This window comes from Oryctolagus cuniculus, chromosome 7, assembly GCF_964237555.1.
Source record: "Oryctolagus cuniculus chromosome 7, mOryCun1.1, whole genome shotgun sequence".
Taxonomy (NCBI): domain Eukaryota; kingdom Metazoa; phylum Chordata; class Mammalia; order Lagomorpha; family Leporidae; genus Oryctolagus; species Oryctolagus cuniculus.
In genome coordinates this window covers 7,689,165-7,701,282 of record NC_091438.1, presented here as the reverse complement: position 1 = coordinate 7,701,282, position 12,118 = coordinate 7,689,165, and the positions used below count along the sequence as shown (strand labels likewise).

The 12,118-nt window shown below is 54.1% G+C and overlaps 1 protein-coding gene and 1 pseudogene across 5 annotated transcripts in view; one reads left to right on the top strand and one right to left on the bottom strand.

Annotated features, from left to right (window-relative positions):
* Positions 1 to 259: 259 nt before the first annotated feature.
* The window catches only part of AXDND1 (axonemal dynein light chain domain containing 1), a 111,621-nt gene continuing 99,762 nt past the window's right edge, over positions 260 to 12,118 (bottom strand). For 4 of the 5 annotated variants that reach the window (XM_070077203.1, XM_070077204.1, XM_051858247.2 and 1 more), the window contains 5 exons: positions 11,454 to 11,561; positions 10,329 to 10,433; positions 4,777 to 4,859; positions 3,715 to 3,968; positions 260 to 578 (listed from right to left, as the gene is read on the bottom strand). In XM_070077203.1, the coding sequence (XP_069933304.1) occupies positions 481 to 578; positions 3,715 to 3,968; positions 4,777 to 4,859; positions 10,329 to 10,433; positions 11,454 to 11,561 (648 nt within the window). In that variant the 3' untranslated portion in view covers positions 260 to 480. The remainder of the gene's footprint in view (positions 579 to 3,714; positions 3,969 to 4,776; positions 4,860 to 10,328; positions 10,434 to 11,453; positions 11,562 to 12,118) is intronic. The other variant, XR_007924154.2, reaches the window with a different exon arrangement.
* On the top strand, positions 6,204 to 8,708 carry LOC103349983 (tubulin beta chain-like; annotated as a pseudogene).

The window sequence follows — 12,118 nt, the reverse complement described above, 5'->3', positions numbered from 1 at the left end:
CAAAAGGCCGGTGCAGCCATGTAAGCCAGAGGCAGGAGAGAAAGTCCCAGAAAGTCCCAGAGAGAAGAAAGTGAGCGTTGATGAGGCTGCAGTAGACAGGAACCTGTCTTCTAAATAATCATAATCATAATCATAATGACACTTTTCATTCCCTAGCCTCCTTTTCAGAGGTTAAAGTCTTCAAAAAGAATTCTTTTCTTGACCAGAAATGGACACGTTTCACAGTGCTCTGTTAGGCAATCAACCAAAGAGAAGGATAAACTTTTGCACAGCTATCTTTAATCCGGGAAGCACCTGTTAGGACGCACTAGCTGCCTGCAGCCGTCACAGCCACCATGAGGAGACGCGCTCCTGGGTTGAAGGCTGTGGTTCTTCCGTAGCGGGCTCCCAGGGACCGAGCCGCGGCGAGCGGCTCCCGGCCGCGCCATCTGGGTGTGCTGGCTGACTGTGGCCGTTGTGAGCCACGGCGCTCTCCCGCTGCTACTTGGGCTTGGTCTTACTGTATTTACCCCGGCTTTTGGATTTAACATTGCCAGTGCCTTCCTTAACGTTGCCAGTGCCTTCCTTACGTGACGCTTCTAAAAAGAAACAATAGGGAGTGGTAGAAGGAATATGTTCACGAAGAGCTTTTCATTTTACAAAGCAGTTTTAAAATTCCATTCTGCCCGAGCAATCCCCAAGCTACAAATAAGTCCTGTGCCAAAATGGTTGACTCAAGATTGGTTGCTGGGGGTCAGAATGCATTCCCCAAGTTTAAGTGTGGTCAGGTAATCGCCTGCGTCCTGGGTCCTGGGGCAGGGGGCCATGTGGCCGGGGAGTGTGGAGAACAAGAGGGAGAGCATTTCCTTCTTCCTTCCTAGATACACCCCATGTTTGGTAGGGGAAAAAAAACCCAAAATTTCAAACGAAGTTAGCCAGCACAATGCCCCCCCCCCATCCACTCCCGCACCCCTCTCTGCTGTCTCTGTGCACAGCCTGACCCCTGGGGCGGGCCCAGGAGGCCTCCGGCTCTCCCACCTGCCCTTCCTCTTCCTTGCACGCCCATGAACACTGGCTCCAGCCACCCAGCTGCCCAGTGAGAATCCTTGGTATGGGCCGCGGCCCCCTCCGCTCCCCATTGGGTCGCTTTGTTCAGGCCTCCTATTGTTTTAGGGCGTGTCCCCACACCCAACTGTAGTCCCACAGGGACTAAGCCATAGCTATCTCTGCGAACGCCCTTCTCCATTCCTTTCTTTACTTACACCTCAGGGGACAGTGATTTGCTATTTACTAAAAATGCCAACATCAAAACAAATATGGGGCCCAAGCTGTGGCGCAGCGGGTGAAGGCCCTGGCCTGAGGTGCCGGCATCCCATATGGCCGCCAGTTTGAGACCTGGTGGCTCCACTTCCCATCCAGCTCTCTGCTGTGGCCTGGGAAAGCAGTAGATGGCCCAAGTCCTTGGGCCTCTGCACCCGCGTGGGAGACCCAGAAGAAGCTCCGGGCTCCTGGCTTTGGATCGGTGCAGCTCCGGCCGTTGCAGCCATCTGGAGGGTGAACCAATGGATGGAAGACCTCTCTCTGTCTCTACCTCTCTCTGTGTAACTCTGCCTTTCAAATAAAAATAAATAAATCTTAAAAAAAAAAAAAAAACAATATGGGCACGTCCCCCTGCTCTGCCCAGGCCTTCACTCAGAATTCACAAAGCTCCTCCCTTCCTCACATGTCATCGTCCACTCTCACTGCACCGCTCTTGTGGGGGAGTGACTTCCCTGCCCCAACTCCTACGCAGGCAGCAGCGGCAGGCTGCTCCAGAGGCCACCTGCTCACCTAGCGATTTTCTGGAGAAACCACTCAGCTGCCCCAAGCTCCGCAAGGCTTCTCCCGCTGTGCCCTGGGGCCCTCCACCTGGTGGGAGTGTTCGGAGAGGGGGAGGCTGGCCGTGCGGCTTGCGAGCTGGGGACTGACTGCATGTGGTTATCCCCACCTCCCACCGCATCCTGGGGACCTCTGTGAGAATGCACAGAACTAAATTCCGCGTTTCGCGTGCGGCAGGGCTTCTGAATGGCTTACAACCTCACCTTCCTGCATCGGGAAAAGCTTAGTTCTCAAATGATTGGGTTACAACTCTATTGGAATACGAAAGGACGAGGTTTCTTTAAATTCATAAAAATTATCTCTTATGTTACACTCAACCTAAAATGAGAAGACTGTCACCCCTGGGATAAATACCATCTTCACCAGTTCAGAGTTGACAGCAACAGAGAAAATGAGTTTCGACACCTCCCCCCACCCCCACCCCCGCCCAGCGTGATGCCCCTGTACATGGCCAGCAGCCTTGAGGGCTCGGCTGGGAGGTGCAGACGGAGGCAACGGGGGAGAGCAGAAAGCAGGCATTGTCCCATGGTTAGCCCCTGTGTGAGGACTGGCCCAGGGAACAGACCACACGCTGGGGTGACACCAAACTCAAGAAACAGCCTCTAATACAGAACACACTAAGGGTGCCTGTGGGCAGGTTACTGCGCCAATCAGATATATGAGAAAGAAAAGGTAAATGCCTTTTACTGTGAAATAAAGTAAAATTTTAAATCTTAGAAAAATCCAACAAATAGCAAAAATAAAATAAAGACAAAATTCTCCATAAGTCTCTATTGCCCAGGGACAACATCTGTCATTGTTCGGGAATATTTCAGTCTTTTTTCTAGGTTTAAAAAATTGTGTCACATATTGCTTCTTGCACTCCATTAAAAAAAATTATTTATCTATTTGAAAGTCAGTTGCACAGAGAGAGGGGGACACACACATACACACACTTTCCATCCGCTGGTTCACGCCTGAAATGGCTGCAATGGCCAGGGGTAGGCTAGGCCAAAGCCAGGAGCCAGGAGCTTCCTCCAGGTCTCCCACATGGATGCAGGGGCCCAAATACTTGGATCATCTTCCGCTGCTTTCCCAGGCAATGGGCAGGGAGCTGGATTGGAAGTGGAGCAGCTGGGACACAACCAGCACCCACACAGGTGGCAGCTTACCCACTATACCGCCAATACAGGCCCCTGCACTTCATATTTTAACCTAAAAATTTCCCATGTAACTACAAAATCCTTGTGAACAGCATTTTAATAGTCATATAATATTCAGGTATACTGATGTAGTATAATTTATTTCGTCTTCCTTCTATGATTAGAAAGGTATGTTGGGGGCTGGCACTGTGGCGTAGCAGGTAAAGCCACCACCTGCAGTACCAGCATCTCATATGGTGCCGGTTTGAGTCCTGCTGCTCCACTTCTGATCCAGCTCTCTGCTATGCCCTGGGAAAGCAGTGGAAGATGACCCAAGTGCTTGGGCTCCTGCACCCACATGGGAGACCCGGAAGAAGCTCCTGGTTCCTGGCTTCGGATTGGCACAGCTCCCGCCATTGTGGCCATCTAGGGAGTGAACCAGCGGATGGAAGACCTCTCTCTCTGCCTCTCCTTCTCTCTCTGTGTAACTCTTTCAAATAAATAAACAAATATTTTTTAAAAATAAGGAAAATCTTTGCCAGTTTAGTAAGTAAAAATGCTAACCCGTGCTAGTTTATCAAGGACTGTCAGTTCTCTGCTTTTCCCTGTTCTGAGCTGCCTGTGTAAGACACTTTAAGGTACGTGCACTCCTATGACAAGCACTGCAGGTGCTGGCGCCCCATCAGGTCCCCCCGGCGCCTGCAGCCCTGCGAGGCACAGGAGGAGCCGGCCTCACCTTTCTTCAGCGGCTTTGAGGCGCTCTGCACGGGCTTGACCTCCTCCTCCTCCTTCTCTTCGGCCTCGTCCTCCTTGCCCTCATCTTTGTCTCCCTCAGTTTCCTCCTCCCCTTCCAACTCCTTCTTCCTGGGCTTCGTGGCCATCTCTTCCAGCTCCTTCTCCAGATCTTTGTTCCTTATCAGGGTGTAATGGAGTTTCTCGTTCACCTCCTCGAACCTCTCCTCCGCTTGTCTGGCTCTGCTCTCCACCTCCCTGGTGGGGACAAAGTCCGGAGAAAGACAGCAAGACGGAAAGTGGGAAGGAGCGTCTCCGACAGAGTCTCCGGGGGCACAGGGCGGTGGGGGCACGTGGCTGGGCCCTTAGGGGTCCCCTTAGGGGACAGTCCAGCTACTCTGGATGCAATCGTGCCGTAACTGCGGGCACACCGTACTCAGCCCTTCTAGTGAGGTCTGGCTCCAATATCCGAACTCCTCCCTCTACAGCCAAGGAACCTCCCGCCCTCTTCAGTAGTTAATTTTGGCTTCTCTTGCTGCGATCCAGCAATCTAAATCTAAGACAGCCCCTTCCTTTTGAGCACCCCCAAAGCCGATTTTACGATCAGAAAGCTCAGCCTGAGATGTGCTCCTTAATTATAGACGTTCTCTGTGTCCATGTCGGCTACGCTCAGCCGTCTCAACTGTACGTGCACGGCCCTTCCTGCTCCTTGCACTTTCTAATGGTCTCTCTTCAAGGGCAAGAGCTTCTCCCCGTCCCCTTTATTTCCCTAAGTCATCTCTCAGAAACACACTGATCCGGGTCACTCCTACCCCCACCCCACCCCACCCCACCCCACACCCACACCCACACACTGACTTCCTCCACCTCCGCCTCCACCGCGGGTAAGGGTGGATGTTCCTACTACAGCAGGGTCTCGCGGCCTGCAGCCCACAGCGGGGAGACGCGTGTTCCACCCGCGGGAGGGGAGAAGGCAGGAGAGCCCAGGGCCAGCCCAGCAGTGGAGACGCCTCAGCCAGACTTCCCGCCGGATTCTCCCCTTCTCCGCGGGCCGTCTCATACTTACGTTACCTTCTCCTGCAGGTGCTCGATGACAGCCATCGCCTCGAGATACTTTTGGGCCAGTGTACCTTGTTTAGCTGACTCTCTCTGACAAAACAAACACGCAGTGTGAACGCAGCGAGAGCCTGGAGGGACGGGACTCAGCCTCTGCGGATGCTCTGGTCAAGCACCACAGGGCACCCTTGCCACCACTCGTGTCTGGCTGGCAGGGGATTCAGTATGCCAGCAACGCCAACAGAGAACAGCACACATGCTCCCAAGTCACTCCTGCTGCGGGTGGACAGAGCCTCATAAGAGCTGTAAAGACGAGGCGGGGAAGCAGTGACAATGAAAAGAAATGGGGAAAATATTTGAAAAGAAAGGGAAGGACAAACATGTTTCTTTAAAAAATCAAAGATCAAGGAAAGGAACTATATCTTATTTTAAACGACGTACTCAGCTAAGGATACAACATCGCAAAATCCAGTGAGATCTTCCAATTCCTTAGGGGACAAGATAAACATGAATATTATGACACGTCCCCAGAACTGTGTACTTCAAAAAAAGATCAGGTATCCGAGTTTCCCGCTCAGAGGCAGGTAAAGACAAGCCCTGTTTTCCGAGTGGAGACAGTGGTGCGCAATGGCCGTCCAGCAGTGGGCGCTGCAGTTCCAGGCCCTGCCGGTCAGGGGAGTCCCTCGGCCCGCCCTACTGCCTGCATGGCTGCTACCTGTCACTCACAGCTCAGCCCCGGGAAGCTCCTGCACTGTGGTCCTCTGCGTGAGGAGACACTAGCGTGCCCGCTGGCGCCCCAGGCAGTCCCAAAGCCTTTACCCTTGACCCACTTCTACTTCAAAGCCCAAAAGCTTCCAAACCACCGGAAGTCTTTCAAAGTGGTTTTCAGTTCTGTTCCAGGGACACATGCCACCACCAGCTACCCTGAGCTGACCCAGACCACACCTCAAAGGTGAGGCCTGCCGGTGGGCCAAGGAATACACAAAGGTCGTGCTCTGCCTAATTTTATTTTCAATTTACTTTTAATGTTTAAATAAATAAAATAAATAGTTTATCTGAAAGGCAGAGAGAGAGAGAAAATTCCTGAAACAGCTGGAGCTGGGCCAGGCTGAGGCGAGGAGCCTGGAACTCAGTCTGGGGCTGCCACTTGGGAAGGCACCCAAGGACTTAAGCCATCTACCTGCTGCCTTCCAGGTGTGCACTGACAGGGAGCTGGAGCTGGAAGCTGAGCGGGGATTTGAACCCAGGCACTTTGATGTGAGACGTGGGTCTCCCAAGTGGTGTCTTAACCATGACACCAGAACTCCACCCCAGTTTGCTTCATTTCAATGTGAAGACCTCCACGTCAGGAGGCGCTTAAGCCTCATTGCTGTCACTCACTTGTAATGTGTGTCAGTGCGTTTCCAAACTGCTTGCACAAACCAACCTCCACACGCAATGACAAGACCTCCCTTCCGCACGCTCACCCCCACCCTGAATAAGAATCGCTGCTTCCCCTGGCTGGGGCAGCCGCAGCTTCGGGAAGGACGCCCTGTGGTCTCCGCGTTTGCTGCAGAGAAAAAAGACTTCGTGGGACCACTTCCGGTGAGGGCTTTGATTTCCATGCTCCGAGAAGCAACCTCGCTTTGCGCGGGTGACACTGAGACTGACGGGGGCCAGCTTCCCTGGGGCCTGGAGCCACCTCTCACTAGGAACCCGGGACCTGCTGTCTCTTGCAGCTCTCCTATTCGACAACTCGGCTCCGAGGGCCAAGGCGAGTTACACTGGGCCCCCAAGGGTTCCGCCTCCCGAGGCCTGCCTGCCTTTTCCCGCCCCGTCCATCCCTGCACTGCTGGCAGCTGTGTCTTTAGGCCAGGAGGAGAGAGAACGCTGCGGCCCAGTACGTCTGCTACGGGGACCTGTATTCCTGCTGAACGGTCATCTTTGTTCTCAGGACCAGAGACTGAGTATCTGTGAAAAGCAGTAGAAGAAACAAACAAACAAACAGAAAAGCAAAAGCAAGCCTGTAGTGAAAACTCTAAAACCTTCACGGGCCGCCAGGGACCGCCAGTGTCGTTAGGAAATGGAGCTCAGGCTGCGCTGAGGCTGCAGGACGGCGGAAACCGAGATCCACTTCCCCAGGTTGGACCCACTGGGCAGCTCTCCGCTCGCACACTTCACTTTGCGAGTGCCAGCCTCCCCGCCCATCAGCCTGGCACAGTTGGGTCTCTGCTGTGTGAGCCCCCAGCATGCCCCTTCTACCTGTGCAGCGCCCCAGCCCAGCCTGGGACCAACGTGACTCTTCCTGACCGCCAGGGGCTTGTAACTGGACACCTGCCTGGCGCTCATGGCCCACTGTCCACTCTCCTCCGGGCCAGCCAGAACCCAGACCCCTGGTCTTTAGGGAGCTACATGGCAGCAGCAGCAGCAACTTTGCAAAAGCCCGGAGATGGGCTTTCTGGGCCACGTCCTCCTCACGGTCATCCACACGGCACCACGCAGTCCCACACTGCATGGCGGCATCCAGAAGCAGTGAGCCCCACACCATCAAAGACGGCAACTCTCCTCAGTTTTGCCCCTGGTTTCCTGTCTGTTTCCTGCTCCTGAGGCCTGCTGGATGGCACTGCAGGTTCTTAGCTCAGAGGAGCCCCTGCACCTGCAAGGGAGACCCAGAAGAAGCTCCTGGCTCCTGGCTTCAGAGAGGCCCAGCTCTGGCTGTTGCGGCCATTTGGGGAGTGAACCAGCAGATGGAAGACCTCTCTTTCTCTCTCTCTCTCCCTCTCTGCCTCTGCCTCTCCGTTAACTCTGCCTTTCAAATAAATAGATAAATCTTTTTTAAAAAAATTAAAATGAATTCTAACCACAAGGGAAACTGTGCACATCCAGGCTGGTCAGTATGGGAACCAGCTCGGTGCCAAGTTCCGGGAGGTGATGAACACGGCACCAACCCCACGGGGACAGCAATCTGCCGTGGGCTGCATCTCCACGAACCACCATGAGGCCACAGGTGGCAAATACGTTCCTCCTGCTATCCTCGTAGACCTAGTACCTGGGCCCACGGACAGTGCTCACTCAGGTCCTTCTGGCCAGATCTTCAGACCAGGCAACTTTGTTTTTGGTCAGGCCGGGGCAGGCAACCACTGTCCAAGGACCACTATACAGAGCGGCAGGGCTGGTTGACCAGTGGTGGAAGGGAAAGGTGGGAGAAGGCTCAAGAGTCGTGACTGCCTTTGGGGCTTCCAGCTGACCCGCTTACCAGGTGGGGGCCAGGCGCCGGAATGGGCACCCCGCCCAACAGCGAGATCTGCGACCATCACGTGGGTACCTCGCCGGGGGTATCTGAGCCCCACAACACCCCGTCTGTCTAGCAGTTGGCAGAGAACGCTGATGAGACCTCCTGCACTGAGAGCGAAGCCCTTTACAACACGTACTTCTGCATCTTCGAGCTGAGCACGCTGACCCACGGGTCTCCACTTCTTCACGCCTGGCTTCGCCCCTCTCACCAGCCATGGGAGCCAGCAGTATCGGGCCCTCGCTGTGCCCAAGCTCACCCAGCAGGTCTGCGGTGCCAAGAATGTGGTACCTGATACCAGGCTGCCTGTGGCCCCCGACACGGCCGGTACCTCACTGTGGCCACTGTCTTCCGTGGACAGATGTCCATGAAGGAAGTGGACGGACAGATGCTAACGTGCAGAACAAGAACTGTCGCTGCTCCGTGGAGTGCACACAGCTGTCTGTGACATCTGCCCGGGGCCTCAGGATGGCGGCCACCCAGGAGCAGCTCATGGCCACGTTCCACCGGAAGGCCTTCCTGCACTGGTACACAGGTGAGGGCACAGATGACACGGAGCTCCCCGAGGCCGAGAGCAACATGAGCGACCTGGTCTCCTAGTGCCGGTGTGCCAGGAGGCCACCATGGAAGAGCAGCAGGATTTTGGTGAGGAGGCCAAAGAGGAAGTCTAAGATGAACCCTCCCCCCCATCACCTGGGGCATGGCAGCCCCCTCAGCCCCCTTCCACAGCTGCCCTGTCCTCTCCCTCAGAATGTATGTGGGTGTCTGTCTCTCACTCTCTCTCTCTCTCTCTCTCTCTCTCTCTCTCTCTCGTATTTCCTTCTGGAGGTGGGTGGGTGGGTGGGGGATCTAGAACAGTGCCTGGCACATAGTAGGAGCTCAGTAAATCTTTGTTGAATGTCTCCTCTCTCTTTCCACTCTGAGAAACCTACATTCTGCCAACTGTTTCCTTCTGGGGCCCACCCCCTTCCCATCTGTCCAGTTAATGTTTTCCTTCTGTTTCTAAAATAATTTTCCAAGAAGCTGGGTCTCATCCAGCTCCCATTTAGAACAAACCGTGTGCTGGGAGCCCAGATAAGCCCAGGTAGCAGACAAGAAAGGAAAGAGGTCGGCACCACTACAAGGGAGGGAATCTTCTCTTCCAGGCCTCTCGCGGTCCGTCCCAGCTGTGGGTGGGCTACCGTGGAGGGAGGGGTACCACAGTATGAGCTGCACTCCCGTCTCCCTCCAGGCTCTGTCCTGAGCTCTCCTTCTCCTTTCTCTTTCTCACATGTTCCATTTCTGCCCCTCTGCTGATCACAGAAAGGGGACTCAGAGGGAGAAAGGCTGGCCTCAGTCCCTCGGCCTCCAGGAGTGCCCCCTGCCTCTCTTCACATCGTCCCATCCATCCCTGACAGGCACAGGAAGGTCGGCTCTGCCCCCCAAAGGGCTGAGTCAGTCCCCAGAGCGACGGGGACGGGAGGCACTCTCATCAGCTGCCTCTGGGAACCTGTGGACACTCAGCTACACCCATTGTCGCCCTAACTTCCCCCAACCCCCCTCTCTCCTGTAAAAGTCTCCCTGCTGGGGCCAGCATTGTGGCTTAGCAGCTTAAGCCACATGCAATGCCAGCATCCCATATCGGAGTGCTGGTTCCAGGCCCAGCTGCTCCACCTCCGATCCCACTCACTGCTAACACACCCATGAAAGCAATGGAGGATGGTGCAAGTACCTGGGGCCCTGCCACCCATGTGGGAGGCCCAGATGGAGTTCCTAGCTCTTGCCCTTGGCCTGGGCCAGCCCCAGCTGCTGTGGCCATTCAGGGAGTGAACCAGTGGATGGCTCTCTGTCTTTCCCGCCTTGTCACTTTATCTCTCAAACAGATAAAAATAAATCTTAAAAAAATAAAAATAAACAAATGAATAAAAATGAAAGTCCTCCTGCCCCTTGCTAGTTGGGAAGAGCAGACTGGGACCACAGAGCCCGCCTTCCCCGGGGCAGCCACTCAAATAAAACTGCTTCCCTGCATCAAGCCTCCCCTCCCATCCGAGCTCTCGATAAAGCCTGGTGGGTGAATATGCTTAGAAACTGGCCAAAGGCTGACCAAGAGATGATTAAACCAGGCGAAGGGATCAAGCGCTGATGTTACAATGAGAATTAAATATGGAGTTCTGAGTTTTTCAGGCATGATGATGAAGAAAAGAAAATCTACAAAAGCCCAGTAGTGCTGGAGGCATTGAGCACTGTTGACCATATTAACTGCGTGTCAGGTGAACACTTCGCAATCTCCTCCCCGGGTTTCAGATACATACCCAGGAAGTCAACGTATCTGCTCCCATGAAAGGTTTGGAATGCACATTTTCATCTTCTTCAATGAAACGAATGGTTTTTTCCTTCTCTGTGGATATTGAAGGTTTCTGGAGCACACGAATAACAAGGAGTAGTTAGTGAGCTGGGGCAGGAGGCAGGGCCCCCGTGGAACACACGCCACGCCGGAAGCTGTGGGTTCGACTCTGCTTTCCTCACTCGACAGGCACTGTTGAAAACTCACAGCCGGCACATGCTGCAGGAACCCGCAGGGAGGAGGGCCTGGGGACCGCAGGAGGTAACCGTGACGGAAACAGAAAGGACTCCCCGCAGACTCCCGGGGCAGACAGCTAGCAAAAAGAGCAAGTGCCGCACGGCCTGGAGACGGCTGGCAAAGAGGTGTGCTCCGAGGGCTCCGCGGGCCAGGAGAGGGCCTGCCTTCCACCTGCAAACGCTGGGAGGCAGCCACAGAGAAAATAACATTGGAAGACTCACCGGGTGCTTATAAAATAAGGAGGAAAGGACCTGCACCAGGGACACAGATCGTCGTTCTCCTCCCCCCCTCCTCCTCATTTCCATTCATTCTTTACCAGAAATAAAACAGAAAATACTGCTCAAATGAGTTTTTTTTTTTTAATGTTTGTTTACTTGAAAAGTGGAGTGCCAGGGAGAGGAAGGAAGAGACGAAGAGAAAGAAATATCTTCTATATGTTCGCTCACTCCCCAAATGCATGCAACAGCCAGGCCTGGGCCAGGCGGAAGCCAGGAGCCTGGAATCTATCCAGGTCGGGTCTCCCACGTGGGTAGCAGGGCCCCAGTACTTGGGCCCTCTTCTGCTGCCTTCCCGGCTGCATGAGTACGGAGCTGGATTGGAAGTAACAGCCAGGACACTGGGTTTAGAGTGGAAAAGGGACACCCCACCCCTTCCCCTGAAAAAAGTGTCAAAGATGGGTGTGTCTGCAGGTGTAGCAAAGCCCATGTGAGAGAAGGAAGGACGCTGAGGAGTTCACACCAGAGGACACACGTCTCCTCCCCACAGGGTATTGTGAGTGTGTGTGTGTGTGTGTGTGTGCGTGCGCACGTGCAGACTTTTAAATTATGTGGGGAAAACTACCACTCAATGATGCTACCTCTTTTGCTTTCTCCTCTTCTTTCTCCTCCTCCAGTTTCACATCCTCCTTCTTTTCTTCTTTTGCCTCGTTGGTTATTTCCGACTCAGCTGATTCTTGTGCAACTTCCTGTGAGGTGAAACCATATGATAATGCATCTTAGTGCAGGTAAGTAGTAGCAGTTATTTGTTCAGGCATCTGTCATGAGCACCAACCCTGCAGCCGAGTACTGTGCTAGTGCTAAGGACGCAAAGACACAAAGAACCGTCCCTTCCCTGGCCAGTGTCGTGGCGCACTGAGCTAAGCTGCCACCTGTGATGCTGGCATCCCATACAGGAGTATAATTTAAAAAAAAAAAAAACAGATTTATTTATTTATTTGAAAGGCAGGGTTACAGGAAGAGAGAGGGAGGGAGAGAGAGAAAAAGAGAAAGAGAGGGAGAGAGAGAGAGAGATCTTCCATCTGCTGGTTCACTCCCAGGCACATGAGCAGGAAGCTGGATCGGAAGTCGGGCAGCTGGGATGTGGGCACTGCAGGCCGCAGCTTTAACCTGCTGGGCGGCAGCGCCGGCCCCCTGACTGCAGTATTTCCAATCCAGCAGCGGAGGATGGCTCATGTACTTGTTCCCCTGCCATCCATGTAGAAGACCCAAATGGAGCTCTGGGCTCCTGGCTTGGGCCTGGACC